The following is a 27,856-nucleotide window of genomic DNA, read 5'->3' as shown; positions in this document are numbered from 1 at the left end:
AAAATGAGGTCTTGCACTTAATTATGTTGTTCAACATGAATGGTAATTTTTATGCAAGAGAGCCCTTTGCACTAAAAAAAACAAAAACAAAACGTGATATATAAATATTTGTTTGCTTCAAACCCTTTATTGTTGGTTGCTGGATCTTTGATACATTGAGAAATATATTATCAAAAATGAAATATATTAAGAGCACATATGCTTTTGTCCCTATCTAAAATTGCATTTTTGTCATACAGTGTGTGGTCCCACGTGGCCCCCCAGTAGTAGCTTTGATCAAAAATTGTGCCCCCCTTCAGTATTTAAATTGCCCATCCCTGGTATATGTTGTGCACAGTGTACGCGCGTATTGTAATAACAGGCAAGGGCGGTTACGATTATCTTCCACGAGCGCCACCGAGTAAAAGGGCACCCCTAGTGGTAGAGAAATATTCCCCTGTCCATTCAGGTCCTGACTCTCGTTTTGCGGCTTCAAAAGAGGCACTTGGAATCCTCGAAGCCGGCGTGGTCCACCTGGACATCATCTGAGCTCTTCAGCGTGCAACACGGAGCACAGGAGGCTCCTCTTCCTCCTCCTTCCTCCTTGAGGCCACTGCCTGTCTTCTCCCGCCCTGCTGTCTCCACCAAGCGGAATGTGCTGATCGCTCCCCTCGCTCGAGCAATGATGATATCCGTCGTGTCCACTGTGGAGACCCTTCCCAGGGGCACGGGGACCCCGGCGCCGAGCGTGTACCAGCGGATCAGGAAGGTATTGAGCAGGTAAGACAAGACCGCATGCACTCGTATCCTTTTTTTTTTTTTCACATCCACTCCACGCTGAGAGGCGATCGAGCGACAGCAACCGCTCGTCACTGCGGACGCTCCTTTTGTTTCAATTTAATCACCTCACCTCTCACGTCTTTTTCCTGCGAAGGTTTAGCGTGTGCAACAGATGTTAAGACGGACACGTAACGTCATGCGCGTGCGGTGCAGGTGTGTTTCACGCACGCACACGTTTGCACATGCATCTCGCCTTGTTTGGATTGTCAACCTGCACCTTTTGGTTGTGAAAAAGAAAAACGGCCACCGTCTTTACTCGTTCATTTATACAAACTTGTTTCTGAACACTTGCACCAACCTCTTTGAGCCCACGCGTGCACGGCTATACACAACACAACTCCTCTCCACTTTCTTACCATCTGCTCTTTTATCCCTGGCTGCTCTTTTCTGTCCTCAGGCTGTTGGGCAGGCTGCAAGCGGAGTTTGAGATCAGCATATCAGGCCCGTGGCAGTGTGCGTGTGTGTGAAGTAATTTCAGAGGAGACAAAAAGCAAGTGTTCTGAGTTCTGACATAAAATTATTACATCCAAGCAAACGTGAAGAGGATTTTGAAAATAATTGACCACGTGAGAAGGCAGTGATCTCTACAGTATGCAGAGATTACATTTGTATAGTTTTTATTCCATCGTATTCCATCTGTGATTAAAATCACAAGGCACCCTTCCTATTTGTACTTCCTGCGTTCTCCCCATATTTGCATGTGTTTTCGCTGTACATCCTAATGCCACATTCCAAAAAAGTGCATGGCAAATTGACTCTAAATTGCCCATGCAATGTACGTGTTGTATGTCTACAGTACAGTAGGCCTATATGGGCTGTGCGACTGGCTGATGACCAGTCCACTGTGCCCAAATGTGCCCTAAGAACTCTGACTGGAACAAAAAGGCCACACGACAGCGCAGTTCTATTGAGCCATTACAAATAGTGTAGTGCATCTCCATCACCGAGGTCCAAGCTGTAATGATAACAGCAAAAAGCAACTGTTTAGTTGACTATTATTGGCTAGTTTATTATTGTAACATCCAGACAGCAGAGGGCGCATGTGAGCCGGAAACCAGATCAACAGGAGAGAGAAAGAGGAAACGCAACCACGCTGCAATTGTATTCGTGTCTGTACATCTGTGTCTGTGCAGCCAGTTGAAATATAATTTAACTTCTTCCTCAAGCAAAGGTTTGGTTTATTAAGAACCCACAACGAAAACGATACACAACCCTGATACCATATAAATGTTAATTAACTGTCAAAGCTATGATACACATCTTGATACACTATAACCAGTGTTTTAAGTGGGCTGGAACGCACCGGTACGGAGTTCCAGCACTTCTAAAAATCTCACTTGAGCGTTCAGGTACTTCTCAACGTTCAAAGCACATACTATCAGCGTTCCGGTACGTATAATGTCCTGTAAAGCCCAATTCACATGGCTGCGGAACGAACGCAGTGCGTTTTCCGTACGGCGGCCGTACGGACGCCGCAAGAACTGCAATTCACACCGCGTGCGTTACGTGTTCGGAAATCTACTCCCGACAGATTGACAGACCACAAGATCACGTGGGGTTCACGCTGGCAAGTTGAGTTCACCCAATAAAAACCGTGTATGTAGAGTTCTGTTTGTAAACAAAAGCCACGCTTGTCTGTTGTCACATTGATATGCTTTTTGGACATTATTTCTGGGACTTCTACCATGGCTGTTCTACCATGGGAAAGTACATTTTGTGTTTAAATAGTGTCATTTTGTCGTGTTTAATTTATTCTAAGCTCATTTTTTTGTCTTAAATGTCCGAATGATGTCATCCTATGCAGCTAGCTAGCTTCCCTCCCCAAAAAACGAGTTCGCAAACTGTTTTATTTTGAAATATACCGGATTTACCTTAATGCAAGACGCTCGATTTCCTGTCCGGCTAGTGTAAGGTTGACTGAAGTTATAGTTCATTGACAATGAGACAGTCAACCTAAGACGTGATACTCTTTATTTACAGCGATTTTGAGACAATGTGTGGGCTGTTGCCTGCCGATTCGCGGCCAGAAATATAGGACGGCCCACCGGGAATTGTCCCGCCCCTCCAGATGGCCCAGGCTGACAGGTTTACTTATTAATGTAATGTCAAACAGCACTAGCTGGCTTCCCTTGCTCGTAAGTTCGGGCACTTTCTTTCGTAATTTAATTACTTGTACTGACGGTGCACTTTGTAGCAGCATGCGATATTCCTGTGAGGCTTGTCCACATTACCTACTTTCTTGATAAATCCAAAATTTATCCAAACTTACTGCAGCACATTAATGCCTGCCTGTTTTTTTCTCTCCCCCACATCCACACTAGCTTTTAAGATTGTTTTAAAAGAAAAGCCAAGTCGAAAATCCATTTAAATGTAATCATTTAGCCGTGTGGGGTCATTTGAATGTGATCACTGATGGCAGTGTGTCACTTTGTATAAATTGTAAATGACACGATGGAATCTGTCCGCAGCCAGCAACAGAATAAGCTGTCAAATTAACTTTCACATATAACAGTGCAAAATCCCCAGAGCTACCGTCTGGTAATCTGGACTGGTCACCAGTCAATCACATTCACACCTATGAACAATAATTCAGCCCTTGGTTAACATACATAAAATGCATGCTTTGGGATGAAGGAGGAAACTGGACTGCCCAGAGAAAACTCACATTAACTTGTCGAGAATATGCCATCTTCTCAGAGAAAGAACCTTTCACTGAAAACAAAACAAAACAAAAACAAACCCCCCCCAAAAAACTATAATTTGTTACAGCTTTTTTTTCCTCATTATATATTTGGTTGAAAGCATTATTTTCAATTTAATATAAATCAAATAAATTCATTTTTCCCAAGCCATATAAAAATGTTACATCCAAATAACTTCTTACTTTTTTTTTTTTTTTAACTTTACCCCAAATCAAATTGTTGATTCACTATGAACAAAATTTGCAGGGTACAACCTGAGCTGGGTGCCAGACAATTGTAGGGCACACGTAGATGAACAAACACACAACCACATCAAGGGACAATTTTGTGTTCAATTAACATACAACATACATAGGCAACAGGGCTGGAAGCTGTATTTGAACCTTGGACTCCTAAACTGTAAGCCAGATGTGCTTAGCAGTGGGCCACCAACCCTGCTAAGCTAATTGAAATAAAACAAAAACATATTTGCAGTCAAATAACAAACTGCCATTAAAAACAGAAAACTGTCCCAATAAAAAGCTTTTATTTTTATTTAAAAAAAAGTTTTGTTTTTTTTTTATTAAAAAAAAGCTAGAACTGTAAAAAATGTATGAATCTTTTTTCTTGATATTTTCTCCTGTCTTGAATTCTCATATGAATTACTTAAAAATGTAAAAAAAAAACAAAAAAACACACAAAGCAATTATTATAATTTTACACACAAATGGGAGCTAAATGAAAGAAATGTTATCTGCAAAAAAATGTGTTGTATGTGCTCTCACTAGTTCGACCCAAAAAAAAAAAAAAAGACGTACTGTAATTTTATCAAAGGTGGCATAAGTTTGCAAAATACTCACAATAAACTAAAAATAAAGTTAAATAAATAGTAAAAATAAATAAAGTTTTTGCCTAATTTTGCCCTGGGGAGGTGTTCCGGCCATGTCCTACCGGCGGGAGGCCGGAAGGAGGCCTGGACAACCCAGGACACGTTTTCGCTCGGCTGGCCTGGGAATACCTTGGGATCCCGCCGGAGGAGCTGGTTGAAGTGGCTGGGGAGAGGGAAGTCTGGGTATCCCTCCTAAAGCTGCTGCCCCCGTGCCCCGACCTAGAAGCGGTAGAAGATGGATGGATGGATGAAATAATAAAGTTTTTGAATGCAAATACATTTTTAATTTAACTACAAACATAGTTTGTTTTGGTGGCCCACTGGTAAGCATGCCTGCCTCACAGTTCAGCAGTTCAGGGTTCAAATCTAGCCTCCAGCCTTCCCGCATGGCACTTCCATGTTCTACAGGTCCCTGCGTGGGCATTCTGCAGGTACTCCAGTCTGTTCCCACATCTCAAAAACATGCATGGTTGGTTAGTTGAAACTGTCCCTGGATGTGTGACTGTACAAAAATTTGCCACTTTTTTTTCTTGTCATATTGACCCCGCCCTCTAAAAGAATATATATATTTGTACGTGGCCCTAATACGCCGTCATAGACTTTAATTAGTTTATTCCAAAGTAAAAAGTTACTTGGATGTAACTTTATTATTTTGCTTGGGAAAAATAAATGCAGGCCTATTTGATTTATATTAAGTTTCAAATGATGCTTTCAACCAAAACATGAAATAATGAGAAAAAAAAATGTAGCTGTAACAAATTATAGGTTGTTTTTTTTTTGTGTTTTTTTTTTAATTTAGTCAATTGAATCAATTGTTTCAATGGACACACCAACCACATTGTTGAGTTTTGTTTTGTTTTTAATCCCCATTTGCACTAACATGAAATGTGACAGTATATATATATATATATATATATATATATATATATATATACATATATATATATATATATATATATATATATATATATATATACATATATATATATATATATATATATATATATATATATATATATATATATATATATATATATATATATATAATATTCTATATATTTCTCCTGCAGGGATCTGTTGGTGACATTGGCCTCAGGTCAGGTCCTGTCCTTGTTGATCTGTGCCATCGGCCTGACAAGCAAGTACCTGGCTGATGACTTCCACGCCAACACACCAGTGTTCCAGAGCTTTCTTAACTACATCCTGCTGTTTCTGGTCTATACCACCACGCTGGCAGTCAGGCAAGGTACACACATTACGTTCTAAATCGTTTCCTTTTAACTTAACTGATGTTTGTTTCTGTGTACTTACCTCGGAAATGGTAATATTAGCATAATCTGCAGGGTGGCAGATGCACACACAGTTCCTTCAAATCGTTCGTTGTTAGAGTGTGATGAAGCAGCACTGCAGGAATATTATGTTTACTGACTATTTTGGTTTTATACAATGATTATGTGAGTCTTGAGATTGCTTTAAAGGCGAGGAACAAAACAAAATGTTTCATTCCACCATTTAACTCTTTGACCGCCAAAAACGATTATAAACGATAAGTAAAATCATGATGTATGCCGCCATAAACGTTAAATGACGTCAACGTCTAAGTGGAGCGCTGCCTGGTCAAAGCGTTGTGGAATCAAAAATACCCACTAACTGTGGCCAGCAGATGGCAGCATTGTATCTCTTTTCAATTGGGTTGCCGGTATATGGAATTACAATGAAACATGACGGAATCTGATGAAATCTGATGAAATAGAACGTTTTCAAGAATGATGTGTCATAGAACCTAATTTACAGAGTGTCATTAACAACAAAATATTAGTGTCAGTCACTGTTGTGGAGAAAATGTATCTTTTCATAAAAAGCGTATTTTCAACTTATCGTTTCAATTTTCACAAAATGTCACTCAAATTACCTATTTTCAAATGGTGATTACTAAAGAACGGAATAAGGTAGAAATATACATTTTTTTTTCAAATGAAAGAATGCGATCTTTCATTTAGTGCCCACGTTGTATATGTAATAAAAGCAAGCAATATTCTTTTTGCCTTGGAAGATGAGTTATAATGCTCGAAATTGGCTGGCACTTTGGGGGTTGTTTTTTGTTTTGTTTTTTTTGTAACGCGTGGCAGTAAAAGAGTTAATATGGAATGTGCGGCATTTTTATGCGAGATACACCGATATGTTTTTGTTTTTTTTAAGGGGAGGGAAAATATTGGCATCTAAATTTGAGAAAAATACAAACTCAAGCTATTATTATTATTGATTTATTTTTTGTTGTATTTTTAAGCATACAGGACTTTCTCAGAAAATTAGAATATTGTGATGAAGTCCTTTATTTTCTGTAATGCAATAAATAAAAAAAAATGTCATACTTTCTGGATTCATTACAAATCAACTGAAATAATGCAAGCCTTTTATTATTTTAAAGGGATACTTCACTTATTTAGTCCATTATAGCAATAAAGTTAATATTTTGTCTGTAATTAATTGGATACTTTCATTATTTTTCCACATACAATTAGTACCTTTAACTGATTCCATCCCAGCCATTTTCACAGAAGCAATCCCGTTCGCTGGATTTTGACTGATTTTGCAAGGCCCACAGAATATTGTGTTCTATTGGTATAAAAACATGGAACCTATCAAAATAAAGATTAAGAGACTAAGAGATTAAGAGATTTTCTTTCATCAGGAAAAAAAAAAGTACATTTCTATCTGTTTCCGTTTTGCAGCAATTAGCATTAGAATATAGCTAAGTATAATCAATTTTTCACATTTCTATTTAGAATCGTATTTGAGCTTTTTTTCAACATGGCCCTGGTTGATCTCCTTTGCGCTGCTGCCACCTGATGGCTGTTTGTGTATTTCTGCAACCGTTCTTTGTGTTGAGAGGTTGCATCAGAGCCTTCTCTATGCGCCAGCATAAGAAAAAAAAAAAGAAGTCTTTGGGACACTTTAAACATAAAAAAAACGAAAACAAAACATATTTATACGTTTTTGGGAGCAAATGAGTTAAAGACACATTTTGCAACTTGCTGTCGACTGAAAATGACATCACAAGGGCTCAGGTAACCAATCACATTTCACCTGTTTTCTAGGATTGGTCATGTGACATTCACAAGCTGAGCTGTGATTGGTTACCTGAGCCCTTGTAATGTCATTTTCAGTCGACGGCAAGTTGCAAAATGTATTTTTAAAGGTAATAATTGTACATGAAAAATAATGAACATATCAAATCTATTCTAGGCAAAATATTAATGTTTGACTGCCAAAATTGGCTAAATAAGTACAGTATCCCTTTAAAAACCCAAGTGAATTGCTCCATATTGTTTTCTACAGTAAATAAAGTTTTCAACATTTCTTAAGTATTAAAGTTTTACTTATCTTGGTTTTATTTTCAAACAAAAACAGAAGGTACATCTAGCATCTCTGAAAATTTTGATTTAACACTTTTTCAAATGGATCTATTAGCGGCCGTATGATTCTTCAAAATGGCCGATGCTGATATTAATCAAAATGCTGAATATCTGCACCGATAATCAGTCTGTCCCTACTTTTTATGATGCTTCAGTGTCCCCACTCATTTGTATGTGTCTCTGTCTCACCAGGTGAAGGAAACTTATTGGCCATTTTGAAGCAGCGCTGGTGGAAGTACATGATTTTAGGTTTAATAGACATCGAGGCCAACTACCTGATACTAAAAGCTTACCAATACACCACACTGTCCAGCGTACAGGTATTCGTATTTGTATTGGTTGAATGTAAGAATCATATTGATGTGGCATTTATTTACTGACCTTACTGACTCTGCTTAGCAAGTAGAGAAATTCAATAATGTTCTCATTGTCTCTGGAGGAGCATTCATTTGGTGATAAGGTGATTTATTACTGTGTGATTCCTTAAGAGGTGTTTAAGCACACTAGGAAAACACGTGCAGGCTACTATTTAGCTGGGCCAAATAAAGTTTATTGCACTCGAACCTCATCCAGATCGAGATAAAATATAGTGCAAAAGTTTTGGGCATCATAAGATTGAATGTTTAAGCAGTAGGCTCTATTGACCTGTATTGATATTTACAACACGCATACTTGTGCCAAAAGCTACACTTTTAACAAAAGTCAAGTCAAGCCATCTTTATTTATACAGCACATTCAAACAGCAGTAACTATTTAAAAACAAAACAAAAAAGGGAGGAGAGAGAAAAGGAACAGCCTACTTCCCAATTGTGTTGTGTAGAAAACACACTATACTGTATTTTGTTGATTACACATCCGGAATTTGGAGTTTTTACGGGCACAATTCCATAAATTGTACAAATCAAACTTAATTCAGTGCTTACTTTTTCATTTAACTTACTTAGATTTAATTAAAATTGTTATACTGTAATTTAAAAACAAGCCGTAATAATTTATGTAAAGTGATTGCATTCCTTCACACAATTGACTGTAGTCTACAGTATTTAATTTTGGTAACATGTTAACATTGCTTCCAAGCAATTATAATGAGAAGTGATGTGCGGTGCTGTTCATGACTTGTGACTCTCCTGGAGTTAGATATAAAAATTAGGGGTGTCAGGCAGGCGATTAAAATTTGTAATCATAATTAATCGCATGACTTCAATAGTTAACTCATGATTTATCGCAAATGTTACAACTGTTCTAAATGTACTTTTTTTGTTTTGTTTTCATACTGTTGTTAACATAAAAGTGGGGAGAAAGATCTTAAACTAATAGAAATATGGCTTCATACAGTAACTTCATACACAATTCATAAAATTGAGTTAAAATGAATAAGATGTACTGTACTGTAAAAAAACAAAAAACAAAAACAAGTGTCATATTGATTTGTGTTGGTCATTTTTCTGCCACTAGATGGCATACTTGCATTTGTAAAATGTTGGTGACAGATCAGTGCATTTTTTTCATATGAAGAGCTATCTTTAACATGAGGTAACTTGTGAAATTCTGCACATTTGTACAATTGTAAAATACAACTTGACCCCAGTTTCCACAAATATATGCATGATTATTAAATTTATTACTGTTAAATTTTAACATGGACGCGTCTGCTGCGTTGCGACTGGAATTCCCCCAGTACAGGCTTTCCAATAATTGTGCGTTGAAAAAAATAGTGTCGTTAAAAGAACTTTACATTAACTCAAAATTAACGCACTAATTTTGACACCCCTAATAAAAATATGAAGCCAAAATAGAAGATGTTTCTGTATTTCAATTTTGACCTTCAAGTTTTTTTGTTTCAATGAAAGTCAAAATAGAATTTTTGTTTTCAGAGTTTTAAATTATGTCTCAATCAACACTGTTGTGATATCAGGATATCCATCCATCCATCCATTTTCTTGACCGCTTATTCCTCACAAGGGTCGCGGGGGCTGCTGGCGCCTATCTCAGCTGGCTCTGGGCAGTAGGCGGGGGACACCCCGGACTGGTTGCCAACCAATCGCAGGGCACACAGAGACACACAACCATCCACACTCACACGCACACCTAGGGACAATTCGGAGCGCCCAATTAACCTGCCATGCATGTCTTTGGAATGTGGGAGGAGACCGGAGTACCCGGAGAAGACCCACGCGGGCACGGGGAGAACATGCAAACTCCACCCAGGAAGGTCCGAGCCTGGACTCGAACCGGAGACCTCAGAACTGGGAAGCGGACGTGCTAACCACTCGACTACCGTGCCACCATATCAGGATATTACAAAGAATATTTAATATAAGGTCAGAAGGTCAGATTTTTTTTTGTTCTTGTTGTTGTTGTTTTTTTTTTTCCAGTGTGACGTCATGTTGAAGTGCGTCCCTAGCGGTGGGGGTCAGCGCTTCAATGCGAGTGAATTAAAAAACAAGGTTTTGTTTTTATGTAGGTCAAAAAGTTGATAAATCAGCGACCAACGCTATGGTGAACTTGTGCGTGTTCAACGGATGCTCTCATGGCTCAAAGAGAGATGAGAGCATTCTTTCGGCTGCCGGCAGCGATTCTAAACCCTGCGAAAGACAGTGAGGAGTAAAAGACTAGCACGGTGGCTAGCGTGAGACTATGACGCAACGCTTACTCGCCTCTCTCAATGTAATCTTAGTCGAGACAGCCCCCTAGTGGTGTAGCTGTACTTATCTAAATTAACTCTAATCACCATAACTATGATAACTATGGACGACGTTTTTTGGTGCATTTATGTTTAGACGAATCGTTCACCAAAAACGATGCTCCCTCCGTGTCTTCTGGGATTTTCGGCTCTTTTCGGTGATCTGCTTCATTTGGATCGGCTCAATGAAAAGAGCCGGCTCTTTTTGGCTCTCAAACGGCTCTTTTAACTTGAGCTTTTCTTTTAAATATTTACGATAAATTTGCCATACATTTTGATAAATGACTTGGTGAACTAAATATTGCGCACTATTGACTGCAAATAGCAACATTTATCAAGCAAAGAAAATTATTTTTTCTCATTTTATTGAACATTGAAAATGCTCCAAACAATAAACAAGCAACAAACTTAAAACTTCAACCAACAACAATCAAAATAACAATGAAATAACAAAAATAGTAAGTAGTAATTTAACTGCAACAGCAGCAGAGAACAAAAACATTAACGACTCACCCGGTCTAGGATAAAAGACCTTGCTTTATTTTAAATTTGCATTAATAAAAACTAAACATATCAACTTGGATGGGCTGATCCGGCTCCTTCTCTCATCTGACTTTAAACCAGGGGTGTCCAAACTTTTTCATTTGAGGGCCACATACAGAAAATCAGAAGGACGCAAGGGCCACATAATGTTATGAAGAGAAATTGTGTTCAGTCCTAAAAATTGTACAAATAATTTATTTGTGCTTTTGCATATTTAGAAAAATGATACAGTATATAAACCAATTTATTTGTAATATGGCAGTAGGGTTATTATAGTTTTGGAATTTTTCATTTTTAGTTAGTTTTTATTAGTTTTCAGGGTGGTTCACAATATTTAAAAAACACCATGGGAGCAACGTCATCTGAAGGTGCTATTCTATTGGCTGCTGCTAGATGACGTCACTTCTGTGTGACATACTCTCAAACGTCATTATTCCGGTTTATATCAAAATAAATCTACTAAAAATCACATCAAAGACTAAAACGAAGGACATTTTTGCTCTAATTATAGTTTTAATTAGTTTTGTAAACATAAAATATAATTTCAGTTAGTTTTCGTTTTTTTTAAAAAACGTTTTCGTTTTTATTTTATTTTGTTAATGAAATTGTTTTTTTAATTTTAGTTTAGTTATTTCGTTATTTTAGTTAACTAAAATAAACTTTAATGGCACACCTGTGTTTTTCGACACCCTCCTCTTACTTTGACCATCTCCAAACATTTTTGTTTTTGTTAATTTATTTTAACTGAGTCAAATGCCATTTTTAGCATATGCCGCGGGCCACTGAAAAATGGATGGCGAGCCACCAATGGCCCCCGGGCCGTAGTTTGGGCACCACTGCTTTAACCAATTAAAATGTCTCCATATGTTACTGCGTTTTCGGCTCATCTTGTACAAACTGCGTTTGTGTGTTGTCCTTTCCTCTGTTTTCTCCTTCTCCTGTCTCTCTCTGTCTGCGGCTGCGCAGGCGGAGTATGTGCTCTGGCCCTAGGAGTGACGAATATGTCACAGAGATTCCTGAAATATTTTAGTCAGACTGAATGTCAAGCATGTGCAGTAATTTGCAATGCAAAGTTTGCATATATTATTTCCTGTGTGATGCCACTCGCAAATAACATTACTTGCCTCAACTGATGTGTGCGTACTTGCTTGAAGCAAAAGGGAAAAATGGCTCAGGTGTCTCGCAGCTGCGCTTCTCATGCATTTGAACAGGAAATATGCAAATCCAGCTATTTAAATGCGGACATAATTGAAATTATTGGACTGAAAAAGAAAATCAATGTAAAGCACAGATCGCATAACTAAAATGGAAGATAATTTCATGTGAAACTAAGTTTTTTTTCCCACAACTTTTCACATGCAGAGGAAAGGAAAGAACACAAGGGGCAGCAGTGCAACACTTCCTCCCTTGCCTCACCCGACCTCACACCCCTGCCATAATGTAGTTACTTTCCCCATCTGTTCTTGATTTTTTTTTTTTTTTTTTTTTTGGATGATGACAATTTGTTGCATCATTTTGAGAATATAGATCTTGATTTCTTGATTGAACAGGTTTGTGTGTCTCAAAATTAAGCTCAACTTAAAAAAAAAAAAAAAGTGATTGGCCACAGTTAATTCAAAATTTAAGAACGGGCCGCACAGGTCCAGTAGCTTTGATTATTTATTTATTTATTTTTAAATTTTATTTATTTTAAATCACCACGTAATAACTGCATTTTCTTTGGGTTATCTTGTCCGATATTTACACTTGTTTGATGATCTTAAACATTAAAATAGGGACACTATGAAATAAAAATAAAAATAAATCTTTATTTTAGGGGGTGCCATTTTATGTCTTGCAAGCAATCATGCCAATGACAACAATGTTTACATCATATAATGTAGTGATTTTACAATTATTTATCTGTCTTGTGTGTTCTCTTTTGTCTCTCCTCTTCTTAGCTGTTAGACTGCTTTGTTATCCCAGTGGTCCTTCTGCTGTCCTGGTTCTTTTTATTAGTGAGGTACAAGGCTGCCCATATTGTGGGCACACTATTGTGCCTACTGGGTATTGGGTGCATGGTGGGGGCCGACGTCCTACTTGGTCGGCAGCAGGGCCTCGGTGAGTAAACTTACCATATTTTGTTTGACTTTGTCAATCATAAAGTGTATTTATGGAGATGCTGACAATGTTGCTTTATTGTGAAACTGTTGGTAGATTTACAGTAGTACAGTACAGTATAGCATAGTACATTGGGTAAAAGAGGTTGAAGCACTTTCACTTATATTGTTTGATGACTTCCTTATGGCTGATTTTTTTTTTTTTTTTTTTTTTTAAGAAAATGGCTCCTGCAAAGTATGCATTTCTCCACTGTTTTAATTACTGTAAAGAAGGAGACATCCTGGGTTAAAAAAAATCAATAAAAAATCAATGGTAATAGCAAAAATCCCAATGTTTTAGTTTATTTTCCTCATACTCTTCTGTCTAGGGGATCAAAAGCTGTTTGGTGATTTATTAGTTTTGGGAGGAGCAACTTTATATGGTATCTCCAACATCTGTGAGGAGTTCATAGTGAAGAACCTGAGCCGCGTGGAGTTCCTGGGCATGATGGGTCTCTTTGGCTCATTTTTCAGTGGCATCCAACTGTGAGTGAATACATTTTCTGAAACCAACCTGGCATTTAAAAAATTTTTTTTTTATTTTTTTTTACTTGGTCTGAGGAAATATTCTAATATTTTGAGATAGGATATGAGTTTTCTTAAGCTGTAAGCCATAATCAGCAATATTAAAATAATAAAAGGCTTGCAATATTTCAGTTGATTTGTAATGAGTCAAGAATGTGTGGCATTTTTGCTTATATAATTGCATTACAGAAAATAATGGACTTTATCACAATATTCTAATTTTCTGAGACTGCCCTGTATATGGAGCTCCCTTCATCAATGATTTATACTAGCTTACAAAATAAATTATTTTTTTAACATTACATTTAATTTATCAGATATCATACAATATAAAATTATATTATCCATTTGGCCCCTTTCCATGTATTAAATTGTCTATATTTAATTCAATTTACTCCTCCTTATCTACTTTGAGAATTTTCAGACGATCTTTGGTGCCCCCTAGTGTCCACGGCGACCTCAGGGCCCTGAGTGAGTAGTTCTCTTAATTTGTGTCATCCCGCAGTAAAACCCGGCTGTTTAACTCACAGTAGATTAGTCGAAATTGCTTCTAAATATGCATTATTTTGTTCACAATAACACAAATAGCACACTAAATACCTTTAATTCAAACAGGATTCACCAATTAGGCAAGCTAGGCAGATGCTAAGGGCGCCGTGGACGCTAGGGGGCGCCAAACCTCAGGTAAAAAGTCACTTTCAACATAATTAGGCTATACTCAAACGAATTATTACTATTAACTCTCAATTTCTAGTGTAAAGGAAAGAAGAGTAAATTGACATTTATATAAACAATCAAATAAGAGAAGTAAGGTGAATTAATTTGAATTCAGCAATCCTTCCTCAGGCAGATTATTCTGGTAGTTGCACTTGGTTCCATGAGTGATAATTCATATTAAAGGGACAATAAGAACATGCAAATAAATTATTTAATGTTAAACTAAAAAGTTAAAACAACCATGAGAGCCTCATCTGTTGTGGAAACTAGTAAAGCATGAGTTAAGTAAAGGCTAAGGCTGGAGTAAAAGTTTGAAATGTGTGCATTATGTTTCTGTTTTCACCTTACACATATTTCCAATAACATATTTTCTCGTTATTTTTTAAATTTTTCTCAAAGTCCTAAATCTAATGCATATGCACTTCATGCAACTTATTACTAGTGACGCATGATATAAAGAATAAAATTTGTTGAACTGCCAAATTACTAAAAGTCCAAAAATAAAATAGAGACAAAAGTAAAACATTGCTTGATCATTAAATCGAATCCAGATAGATCATCTGTGGCTTAAAATAATTTGGTAACTAACTGTGAACACTACAGATAAGAGATTAAAATTTAAATATAGGCCCAATTATAGATTACTATATGATAATAGAAAATATTCCTTTCTCTGCCTGATTGCGATACTGCTCCCTACCTATGAGGGGAGGGGTAAATTTAGGGATCATAACACCTAAAAAAGAAATTTGTGAACATATCAAAATGACGGAAATTATGCAGAGCACAAGGCAGAAAAAAAAGAAGTATGTAAAATGGGGGAAATAGAGGTCAATCTATTGCTCCGTTTGATTTGTGTAATTTGGTGTCACAATAGCCAGTCACTGGCATATTTGTGTGACAGTAATCAAAGAGTCGTGAAATTAGTCAGATCAAGCCATCCATCCATTAACTACCGCTTATCCGGGGTCGAATCATGGGGACAGCAGCTTCAGTCAGGAAGACCAGACTTCCCTCTCCCCAGCCACTTCATCCAGCTCCCCCGAAGAAATCCCAAGGTGCTCCCAAGCCAGCCAAGACACATCGACCCTCTGGCTGTGCTGGGTCATCCCCGAGGCCTACTCCCGTTGGGACATACCTGGAACACCTCACAAGGGAGGCCCGAGCCACTTCAAATGGCTCCTCTCAGTGCAGGAATAGTGGCTCTAATTGAGCCCCTCCCAGATGACCAAGCTTGTAACTATCTCTAAGGGAGAGTCCCTGCAGAGGAAACTCATTTTGGCCGTTTGGATCCGCTAAACTGAGTGAACATATAATCTGCTTCCTATTTTACCCGAAATACACCATTTTCTCATTGGAGAAATCTAATGGTAGGGGTTTGAGGCAACTAAACTGCTCTGCCAAAGTCAACATTTTTACTTTCAAAAGTTGGCCATCACCACTCTAAGAGGAAGTGAGCACAAGTGGCATACATGTGTGTTTATCCACTTTGCGGCAGATGAGGTGGCACAGAAATTGTGCTCCACAAATTCTGTGACGCAATAGGTGGACGTGCACGTTAATAAAAAATAAAAAATAAATCAAGCAATTTTTACCTTCCAAATTTCATTGCTTTTTGTGATTTGTTACATTACCTTTGTGAGATTATCTAGAAGACATTTATCTCCTCTGGAATGTGTCTGCTGGGTTTGCAGGGCCATAATGGAACACAAGGAGCTGCTGAAGGTTCCCTGGGACTGGCAGATAGGCAAGTTTTGTCCATTTGCCTGTGTTGGAGTTTCCAAATGCTGCATGGAAACGTCATGTCCAACAAAGCTCTATTTGTGTCACAGGTCTTCTCTATGTGGGCTTCAGTGCCTTCATGTTCAGCCTGTACAGCTTCATGCCGCTGGTAATGAAGAGGACAAGTGCCGCCTCCATCAATCTCTCTCTGCTCACAGCTGACCTGTACAGTCTCTTCTGTGGCCTCTTCCTCTTTCATTACAAGGTAACAGAATGGCTGCATTTACATGCACACTAATGTACGATTGGCATGTGAACATTTATATGGATTATGTTACTAATGTTTCTTCTTCAGACATCTACTCAAGTAAAAGTGAAGTATTGTGTGGTAAAACTACTCTTAGGAGTACGCTTTTTTTTTTCTTCAAAAAGATACTCTAGTAAATGTAACTGAGTAAATGTAACTCGTTACTACCCACCCTCTCCTAGCATATCTTTTTAAAAAGCCAGAGGGAGCAAAACTGAGTTCGGTTGTACATTGTACAACATTAGAACTTTAAGGATATAAATAAGTAACATAAATGAACAAAAATAAGTCTAAATGACTCTTACATTGTGCACATTGAAATACTTTGCAGATAACGTAAACATTGACTTTAATAAATTGCTTGGACACTGATTTGCTTCACTTTATGACAGGAGGTGCAGCCTAATAAATAAATAATGGCCACATGATCAAAATGGGTATCTATTTATTTTTGCCTGAATTGTAAAATTGACATTAGTAGATGCCTGTTTTCCGCTAGAAGTTATTTGTCTTTTCGAAGGCGGAAGTATCAATTAGCTGAACAATCCCTTTAAGCATGGAAGATGTTAAGGTGGGGTGTGGTGGATGGACCCAGAGACGGAAAAACCAGGCAGGGAGAAGAGGAATGACAGCAACGAGAATGACTTTGACAGTGCGAAACGTGGATGGACTTGGCATGACGAACGGGGGGGAGAACTGGAATGACGAACGGGGGGGAGAACTTGCATGACGAACCTGGACTGGCGTGGCACGGACGACTCGGAAGGCTCGGCGTGGCGCGGACGACTCGGAAGACTCGGCGTGGCGGGGACGACTCGGAAGGCTCGGCGTGGATGGCGCGGAGGACTCGGAAGACTCGGAGCGGATGGCGCGGACTACTCAGCACGGATGTCGCGGACGGCTCTGAAGGTTCGGCAGACTCGAGCCTTCCGAGTCGTCCGCTCCGAGTCTAGGTATCTATTTATTTTGCCTGAATTGTAAAATTGACATTAGTAGATGCCTGTTTTCCGCTAGAAGTTATTTGTCTTTTCGAAGGCGGAAGTATCAATTAGCTGGCTGCAGTGCGTCAATTAGCCCTCTACAGGGCGCCGCGCAGTGATACGAACGAACAGAAAAGTAGTGGCTGGCGGTAATAGCGTCTGTTTTCAAAAGCGTGATACATTTGCATCACAATACTCCTTTCCTGAAAAAAGTCAAATAGTTTTTAGAAGAAAAATGCTTTATTTCCGACACCCCAGCCAGCTTGCTGGACTATTTTCCTCTCATCCAACACCGGACCAGAACTCGTGTCACAGAAAGCTGTCAGGGGTAAGTCAGTGCTGATCGCACACACTGGAGGTGAGGATCAAATTGAGATTCATGTTAAAAAATCCGAACAATCCCTTTAAGCATGGAAGATGTTAAGGTGGGGTGTGGTGGATGGACCCAGAGGCGGAAAAACCAGGCAGGGAGAAGAGGAATGACAGCAACGAGAATGACTTTGACAGTGAAAAACGTGGATGGACTTGGCATGACGAACGGGGGGGAGAACTGGAATGACGAACGTGGGGGAGAACTTGCATGACGAACCTGGACTGGCGTGGCGCGGACGACTCGGAAGGCTCGGCGTGGCGCGGACGACTCGGAAGACTCGGCGCGGAAAGCTCGGCGCGGAAAGCTCGGCGCGGAAGGCTCGGCACGGGTGGCGCGGATGACTCGGAAGACTCGGAGCGGATGGCGCGGACGGCTCGGAAGGCTCGGCGCGGACGTCTCGGAAGGCTCGGCGCGGACGTCTCGGAAGGCTCGGCAGACTCGGCGTGGACGGCTCGGAAGGCTCGGCGCGGACGGCTCGGAAAGGCTCGGCGCGGTGGCACGGATAACTTTGAAGGCTTGGCACGGGTGGCGACTTGGAAGGCAGGGAGAAGAGGAATGACAGCAACGAGAATGACTTTGATAGTGCGAAACGTGGATGGACTTGGCTTGACGAACGGGGGGGAGAACTGGAATGACGAACCTGGACTGGCGTGGCGCGGAAGACTCGGCGTGGAGTCGAAGACTCGGCGTGGAGCCGACGACTCGGAAGGCTCGGCGTGGCGCGGACGACTCGGCGCGGACGACTCGGAAGGCTCGGCGTGGATGGCGCGGACGACTCGAAGACTCGGAGCGGACGACTCGGAAGGCTCGGCGTGGCGCGGACGACTCGGAAGGCTCGGCGTGGCGCGGACGACTCGGAAGGCTCGGCGTGGCGCGGACGACTCGGAAGGCTCGGCCTGGCGCGGACGACTCGGAAGGCTCGGCGTGGCGTGGACGACTCGGAAGGCTCGGCGTGGCGCGGACGACTCGGAAGGCTCGGCGTGGCGCGGACGACTCGGAAGGCTCGGCGTGGCGCGGGTGGCTCGGCGCCGGTGGCGGGGATGGCTCGGAAGACTTGGCGTGACTTGGCGTGAAAGACTTGGAAGGCGTGGATGGCTTGGAAGGCGTGGATGGCTTGGAAGGCGCGGACGACTCGAAAGGCTCGGCGTGGCGGGGACGACTCGGAAGGCTCGGCGTGGCGGGGACGACTCGGAAGGCTCGGCGTGGCGGGGACGACTCGGAAGGCTCGGCGTGGTGGGGACGACTCGGAGGGCTCGGCGTGGCGGGGACGACTCGGAAGGCTCGGCGTGGCGCGGACGACTCGGAAGGCTCGGCGTGGCGCGGGTGGCTCGGCGCCGGTGGCGGGGATGGCTCGGAAGACTTGGCGTGACTTGGCGTGAAAGACTTGGAAGGCGTGGATGGCTTGGAAGGCGTGGATGGCTTGGAAGACTTGGCGTGAAAGACTTGGAAGGCGTGGATGGCTTGGAAGACTTGGCGTGGATGGCTTGGAAGGCGTGGATGGCTTGGAAGGCGTGGATGGCTTGGAAGGCGTGGATGGCTTGGAAGGCGTGGATGGCTTGGAAGGTGTAGATGGCTTGGAAGACTTGCCGTGAAAGACTTGGAAGGCGTGGATGGCTTGGAAGACTTGGCGTGAAATACTTGGAAGGCGTGGATGGCTTGGAAGACTTGGCGTGAAAGACTTGGAAGGCGTGGATGGCTTGGAAGACTTGGCGTGAAAGACTTGGAAGGCGTGGATGGCTTGGAAGACTTGGCGTGGATGGCTTGGAAGGCGTGGATGGCTTGGAAGGCGTGGATGGCATGGAAGGCGTGGATGGCTTGGAAGGCGTGGATGGCTTGGAAGACTTGGCGTGAAAGACTTGGAAGGCGTGGATGGCTTGGAAGACTTGGCGTGAAAGACTTGGAAGGCGTGGATGGCTTGGAAGATTTGGCGTGACTTGGCGTGAAAGACTTGGAAGGCGTGGATGGCTTGGAAGATTTGGCGTGACTTGGCGTGAAAGACTTGGAAGGCGTGGATGGCTTGGAAGACTTGGCGTGACTTGGCGTGAAAGACTTGGAAGGCGTGGATGGCTTGGAAGACTTGGCGTGACTTGGCGTGAAAGACTTGGAAGGCGTGGATGGCTTGGAAGACTTGGCGTGAAAGACTTGGAAGGCGTGGATGGCTTGGAAGACTTGGCGTGACTGGCCGTGAAAGACTTGGAAGGCGTGGATGCCTTGGAAGACTTGGCGTGGATGGCTTGGAAGACTTGGCGTGAAAGACTTGGAAGGCGTGGATGGCCTGGAAGATTTGGCGTGACTTGGCGTGAAAGACTTGGAAGGCGTGGATGGCTTGGAAGATTTGGCGTGACTTGGCGTGAAAGACTTGGAAGGCGTGGATGGCTTGGAAGACTTGGCGTGACTTGGCGTGAAAGACTTGGAAGGCGTGGATGGCTTGGAAGACTTGGCGTGACTTGGCGTGAAAGACTTGGAAGGCGTGGATGGCTTGGAAGACTTGGCGTGACAGACTTGGAAGCCGTGGATGGCTTGGAAGACTTGGCGTGACAGACTTGGAAGCCGTGGATGGCTTGGAAGACTTGGAAGCCGTGGATGGCTTGGAAGACTTGGAAGCCGTGGAATGCTTGGAAGACTTGGAAGCCGTGGATGGCTTGGAAGACTTGGCGTGGATGGCTTGGAAGACTTGGCGTGGATGGCTTGGAAGACTTGGCGTGGATGGCTTGGAAGACTTGGCGTGGATGGCTTGGAAGACTTTGCGTGGATGGCTTGGAAGACTTGGCGCGGATGGCTTGGAAGGCGTGGATGGCTTGGAAGACTTGGCGAGGATGGCTTGGAAGACTTGGAAGCCGTGGATGGCTTGGAAGACTTGGCGTGGATGGCTTGGAAGACTTGGCGTGGATGGCTTGGAAGACTTGGCGCGGATGGCTTGGAAGGCGTGGATGGCTTGGAAGACTTGGCGCGGATGGCTTGGAAGACTTGGCGCGGATGGCTTGGAAGACTTGGCTTGGAAGGCGTGGATGGCTTGGAAGACTTGGCTTGGAAGGCGTGGATGGCTTGGAAGACTTGGCTTGGAAGGCGTGGATGTCTTGGAAGACTTGGCTTGGAAGGCGTGGATGTCTTGGAAGACTTGGAAGGCGTGGATGTCTTGGAAGACTTGGAAGGCGTGGATGTCTTGGAAGACTTGGAAGGCGTGGATGTCTTGGAAGACTTGGAAGGCGTGGATGTCTTGGAAGACTTGGAAGGCGTGGATGTCTTGGAAGACTTGGAAGGCGTGGATGTCTTGGAAGACTTGGCGTGAAAAATTTGGAAGATGTGGATGTCTTGGAAGACTTGGCGTGAAAGACTTGGAAGACTTTGCGTGGAAGGCGTGACTTGGCTTGGCGTGGATGGCTTGGAAGCCTTGGCGTGACTTGGCGTGGAAGGCTTGGAAGACTTGGCGTGACTTGGCGTGACTTGGCGTGAAAGACTTGGAAGGTGTGGATGGCTTGGAAGACTTGGCGTGAAAGACTTGGAAGGCGTGGATGGCTTGGAAGACTTGGCGTGAAAGACTTGGAAGGCGTGGATGGCTGTGAAGACGTGGATGGCTTGGAAGACGTGGAAGGCGTGGATGGCTTGGAAGGCGTGAATGGCTTGGAAGGCGTGAATGGCTTGGAAGGCGTGGATGGCTTGGAAGACTTGGCGTGAAAGACTTGGAAGGCGTGGATGGCTTGGAAGACTTGGCGTGAAAGACTTGGAAGGCGTGGATGGCTTGGAAGGCGTGGATGGCTTGGAAGACTTGCCGTGAAAGACTTGGAAGGCGTGGATGGCTTGGAAGACTTGGCGTGAAATACTTGGAAGGCCTGGATGGCTTGGAAGACTTGGCGTGACTTGGCGTGAAAGACTTGGAAGGCGTGGATGGCTTGGAAGGCGTGGATGGCTTGGAAGACTTGGCGTGAAAGACTTGGAAGACGTGGATGGCTTGGAAGACTTGGCGTGAAAGACTTGGAAGGCGTGGATGGCTTGGAAGACTTGGCGTGAAAGACTTGGAAGGCGTGGATGGCTTGGAAGACTTGGCGTGAAAGACGTGGATGGCTTGGAAGACTTGGCGTGACAGACTTGGAAGGCGTGGATGGCTTGGAAGACTTGGCGTGACAGATTTGGAAGGCGTGGATGGCTTGGAAGACTTGGCGTGAAAGACTTGGAAGGCGTGGATGGCTTGGAAGACTTGGCGTGAAAGACTTGGAAGGCGTGGATGGCTTGGAAGATTTGGCGTGGATGGCTTGGAAGGCGTGGATGGCTTGGAAGGCGTGGATGGCTTGGAAGACGTGGATGGCTTGGAAGACGTGGATGGCTTGGAAGACGTGGATGGCTTGGAAGACTGGATGGCTTGGAAGACTTGGCGTGACTTGGCGTGAAAGACTTGGAAGGCGTGGATGGCTTGGAAGGCGTGGATGGCTTGGAAGACTTGGCGTGAAAGACTTGGAAGGCGTGGATGGCTTGGAAGACTTGGCGTGAAAGACTTGGAAGGCGTGGATGGCTTGGAAGACTTGGCGTGAAAGACGTGGATGGCTTGGAAGACTTGGCGTGAAAGACGTGGATGGCTTGGAAGGCGTGGATGGCTTGGAAGACATGGCGTGACAGATTTGGAAGGCGTGGATGGCTTGGAAGACTTGGCGTGAAAGACTTGGAAGGCGTGGATGGCTTGGAAGACTTGGCGTGACTTGCCGTGAAAGACTTGGAAGGCGTGGATGCCTTGGAAGACTTGGCGTGACTTGCCGTGAAAGACTTGGAAGGCGTGGATGCCTTGGAAGACTTGGCGTGCTTGGAAGACTTGGCGTGAAAGACTTGGAAGGCGTGGATGGCTTGGAAGATTTGGCGTGACTTGGCGTGAAAGACTTGGAAGGCGTGGATGGCTTGGAAGATTTGGCGTGACTTGGCGTGAAAGACTTGGAAGGCGTGGATGGCTTGGAAGACTTGGCGTGACTTGGCGTGAAAGACTTGGAAGGCGTGGATGGCTTGGAAGACTTGGCGTGACTTGGCGTGAAAGACTTGGAAGGCGTGGATGGCTTGGAAGACTTGGCGTGACTTGGCGTGAAAGACTTGGAAGGCGTGGATGGCTTGGAAGACTTGGCGTGACAGAATTGGAAGCCGTGGATGGCTTGGAAGACTTGGCGTGACAGACTTGGAAGCCGTGGATGGCTTGGAAGACTTGAAAGCCGTGGATGGCTTGGAAGACTTGGAAGCCGTGGATGGCTTGGAAGACTTAGCGTGGATGGCTTGGAAGACTTGGCGTGGATGGCTTGGAAGACTTGGCGTGGATGGCTTGGAAGGCGTGGATCGCTTGGAAGACTTGGCGTGGATGGCTTGGAAGGCGTGGATGGCTTGGAAGGCGTGGATGGCTTGGAAGGCGTGGATGGCTTGGAAGGCGTGGATGGCTTGGAAGGCGTTTATGGCTTGGAAGACGTGGATGGCTTGGAAGACGTGGATGGCTTGGAAGACTTGGCGTGACTTGGCGTGAAAGACTTGGAAGGCGTGGATGGCTTGGAAGACGGCGTGACTTGGCGTGAAAGACTTGGAAGGCGTGGATGGCTTGGAAGACTTGGCGTGAAAGGCTTGGAAGGCGTGGATGGCTTGGAAGACTTGGCGTGACTTGGCGTGAAAGACTTGGAAGACGTGGATGGCTTGGAAGACGTGGATGGCTTGGAAGGCTTGGAAGGCTTGGAAGACGTGGATGGCTTGGAAGGCTTGGAAGGCTTGGAAGGCGTGGAAGGCTTGGAAGGCGTGGATGGCTTGGAAGGCGTGGATGGCTTGGAAGGTGTGGATGGCTTGGAAGACGTGGAAGGCTTGGAAGACGTGGAAGGCGTGAAAGACGTGGAAGGCGTGAAAGACGTGGAAGGCGTGAAAGACGTGGAAGGCGTGAAAGACGTGGAAGGCGTGAAAGACTTGGAAGGCGTGAAAGACGTGGAAGGCGTGAAAGACTTGGAAGGCGTGAAAGACTTGGAAGGCGTGAAAGACTTGGAAGGCATGAAAGACTTGGAAGGCGTGAAAGACTTGGCGTGACTTGGCGTGAAAGACTTGGCGTGACTTGGCGTGGCTCGGAAGGCGTGGATGGCTCGGAAGGCGTGGATGGCTCGGAAGACTTGGCGTGACAGACTTGGAAGGCGTGGATGGCTTGGAAGACTTGGCGTGACTTGGCGTGAAAGACTTGGAAGGCGCGGATGGCTTGCAAGACTAGGCGTGAAAGACTTGGAAGGCGCGGATGGCTTGGAAGACTTGGCGTGAAAGACTTGGAAGGCGCGGAAGACTTGGCGTGAAAGACTTGGAAGGCGCGGAAGACTTGGCGTGAAAGACTTGGAAGGCGTGGATGGCTTGGCGTGAAAGACTTGGAAGGCGTGGAAGACTTGGAAGGCGTGAAAGACTTGGAAGGCGTGAAAGACTTGGAAGGCGTGAAAGACTTGGCGTGACTTGGCGTGAAAGACTTGGCGTGACTTGGCGTGGCTCGGAAGGCGTGGATGGCTCGGAAGGCGTGGATGGCTCGGAAGACTTGGCGTGACAGACTTGGAAGGCGTGGATGGCTTGGAAGACTTGGCGTGACTTGGCGTGAAAGACTTGGAAGGCGCGGATGGCTTGCAAGACTAGGCGTGAAAGACTTGGAAGGCGCGGATGGCTTGGAAGACTTGGCGTGAAAGACTTGGAAGGTGCGGAAGACTTGGCGTGAAAGACTTGGAAGGCGCGGAAGACTTGGCGTGAAAGACTTGGAAGACGTGGATGGCTTGGAAGACGTGGATGGCTTGGAAGACGTGGATGGCTTGGAAGGCGTGGATGGCTTGGAAGACTTGGATGTCTTGGAAGACTTGGCGTGGATGTCTTGGAAGACTTGGCGTGGATGTCTTGGAAGACTTGGCGTGGATGTCTTGGAAGACTAACATATAGCATATAGCATATAGCATATAGCATATAACCTCTAACGTGCAACGAAAAACTAGTGATGTGCTTCTCGGGTCGAATCCCTGAAGCGTGTGCCGAGTAATGCAGATGAGTGGTTCATGAACGGCGTGTCAATGCGTGTGTTGATGACGTACGTGGTGACGTTTGAAGCCCCACGAAGCAGGTGTACCACGTGACTGATTCAGGAAATGATTCGCTAGGTTTGAGTGTAGTTCGAAATAAAAGCGGCAAAGAAACGCTATGGATTCCCCTTCACTTTTTGTGTTTTCGGGTCCCGTATTGCGCTACTTTTTTTGCTTTTGGCATTCGATTTGACGAGCCTCTTTTTGCGATGGAATTAGCAAGAAAGAGATTTTCCCTTGTTTAGGAGCACTTTGAGCAGATCTCACCTCAGAAGGTAATGCACTGCAATTACGGTACTATTTTAACAGATTCCAATAATAAAATAAAATAAAATGTGACAACACATAAAATTCACATTTTTCTGTTCACAGTTGAAAGTCCCCTTCAGTACTGGGAATCACAGAAATATACGCGTCCAATTCTATACAAACTTGCTATCTCATATCGATGCACCCCTGCTTCATTAGTACCATGTGAAAGAGTTTTTTTTTCCAAAGCAGGTGAAATTCTCTGCAAAAAAAAGAAACCGCCTGAGTCCAAAAACTTCGGAAAAAATCGTTTTTAAATAAAAATGAATAAGCACTTTATTTTACCTCCTTATTTCACATTTTCACTTGTTGCATAAGCACAAACATAGACAAAGTAACACAGAACAATTCATGTTAAAACACTCTTCAAATATATATTCTTTTGTATTTAGAGCATGATTTACACCCCACCATTTTATTGCATGCACCAAGCATGTTGTACATTTTCTGTCCACATGATGGCGTAGTCGAGGAAATGAATCATCTTGAAGCCCCTACGTGTGTGTGAAGCATTTCACTGCAGGGCTTCACTGCTTTACGGGGCTTCATTTTGCCATCACTACGAAAAACATGCAACATGCAACATGCAACATGCAACATGCAACATGCAACATGCAACATGCAACATGCAACATGCAACATGCAACATGCAACATGCAACATGCAACATGCAACATGCAACATCTAACAATCCTCTCACACCCACGTGAGACAAACACCACTCCCTTATACCAACACTAATGACACTAACAGGACACACCTGGGAGACACAGCAGGCAGGGGGAACCAATCAGCAACCCACACCGGGAAGAGAAGACACAAGCAGGTGGACAAGATTAATGCTAACGAGACTGGGGGAAAAACACACAAGAAGACCAGACAACCAACACTCATCAAAATATCACAAAAACTCAACCCCAACCAAACTGAAACGTGACAGAAGAATGTTGTATTAATGGAACATTAGGCCTTAATATTTTATTTCAATGCTGTTCAAACATAAAACAGATTACAACCTGTTTGTTAAATACAGTGGCTCACAGTTATTAGATGGAAGTCTCAGATAAATAAATAATACATTTTCATACAACTCTTACAGTGTACATGTACAAGTTTACTGAATAGCATTTTCTAAATTTGAGGAAAAATCTCAACAATCGACTTATAAATTCGTATCGGGATTAATCGGTACCGAATCGAATCGTGACCTATAAATCGTGATGCGAATCAAATCGGGTACTAGGCAATTCACATCCCTATTAAGTATACTTAAGCATACTTTCAAGTATATTTTACAGTGTATTTAAGTACTGTACACTATTAGGTATACTTAAATATACTTGAAAGTATATTTTGTGGTATACTTGTGTCCACAGTTTAGTTTAAAGCAGAAAGCCCAGTGATTAATTGAAAGGGATCAAACCAGTGAACTCTGTTACTAAAGGTAGTAATCTTAAAGAGATACTTCACTTATTTAGCCCATTATAGCAATAAAAAGTTAATATTTTGTCTGTAATTAATTTGATACTTTCATTATTTTTCAATTAGTACCTTTAAAAACACATTTTGCAACTTGCTGTCGACTGAAAATGACTTCACAAGGGCTCAGATAACCAATCACAGCTCACCTGTTTTCTAGGTTTGGTCATGTGACATTCACAAGCTTAGCTGTGAATTGCTACCTGAGCCCTTGTGATGTAATTTTCAGTCGACAGCAAGTTGCAAAATGTATTTTTAAAGGTATTACTTGTACATGAAAAAGAATGAAAGTATCAAATTCATTATAGACAAAATATTAATGTTTGACTGCCAGAAATGGTTAAATAAGTTTAACCTCTAGGCTATCCAGCCACATGGTGTTTCTTTTTTTTTTTTTTTTACTTTGTTTTGTTTTTACAGCGAAGCCTCGAAAAACATACACTGACTTATTTTTGTCAAGGCTTCGCCTCATAAAGTACCTGTCAAAAATGTATTTTTTCTGCTTGAGCACCACCGAAAATGGGCTAAATATGCCACAGTATGTTAAATGGTTGTTCAATGTTGTTTCCCAACATTTCAGTCAAGTGTTTCAGGGTGAAAAGTCAATTTATCTAAAAGGTTTTGTTGTGTGTGTTGCAGTTTTCTTGCCTCTATTTGCTGTCATTCGTCATCATTATCTTGGGCCTGGTGGTTTATTCGTCTGCATCCACCTACGTGGTTCAGGACCCCCGAGTCTACAAGCAGTTCAGGAACGCAGTGAACCATCGTCCCACTGACCGCCTTCAGCCCAGTCAGCGAGTCTTGGAGCCATCTGTAGCATACACCAGTTTGGGCCCCGAGTCAGGGGAGGAGCCTACTTTGCGTGTACTGTAATTTAAGACTGGAGACTAGTGTTGTGGGATGGAAAAACATAGTTTGGCCCTTAGTTTTGTACAAAGAGCTGGTTCCAGTCTGTTGAGCAGGTAAAACTGGGTGATCACTTAATTAACTGTAGGAACCAGGTGTTGATTTTATGGGCGTTACAAAGCGATAAGCCTCAGATAACGATGAAAAATCCTTCTATCTGAAAGAGACCAAATGTTATTAACTCAAGACTAGCCTCTACACTGGTGAATGTAAATTATGAATGATGTATATAGTTGGTAAAGTGCTGTTACATTCTTTCTTTTTAGCTCTTTGAATACCATACTGTTTGTGCTTGATAAGTGTGCATAAACTGTGCTCCTGTTTGTGTA

The 27,856-nt window shown here is 43.0% G+C and overlaps 1 protein-coding gene across 1 annotated transcript; it reads left to right on the top strand.

Annotated features, from left to right (window-relative positions):
* Positions 1 to 412: 412 nt before the first annotated feature.
* Positions 413 to 27,856, top strand: slc35f1 (solute carrier family 35 member F1). The gene is made up of 8 exons (XM_077510794.1): positions 413 to 759; positions 5,460 to 5,635; positions 7,998 to 8,125; positions 12,972 to 13,131; positions 13,499 to 13,655; positions 16,106 to 16,158; positions 16,244 to 16,398; positions 27,261 to 27,856. Exons 1-8 carry the CDS (start codon positions 662 to 664, stop codon positions 27,492 to 27,494), a joined length of 1,161 nt encoding a protein of 386 aa, XP_077366920.1. The 5' UTR covers positions 413 to 661; the 3' UTR covers positions 27,495 to 27,856.

Source organism: Festucalex cinctus, chromosome 21 (genome assembly GCF_051991245.1).
Source record: "Festucalex cinctus isolate MCC-2025b chromosome 21, RoL_Fcin_1.0, whole genome shotgun sequence".
NCBI classification, from domain to species: Eukaryota; Metazoa; Chordata; class Actinopteri; order Syngnathiformes; family Syngnathidae; genus Festucalex; species Festucalex cinctus.
The sequence above is the reverse complement of the archived record's forward strand: the minus strand, read 5'-3'. Positions and strand labels throughout refer to the sequence as shown.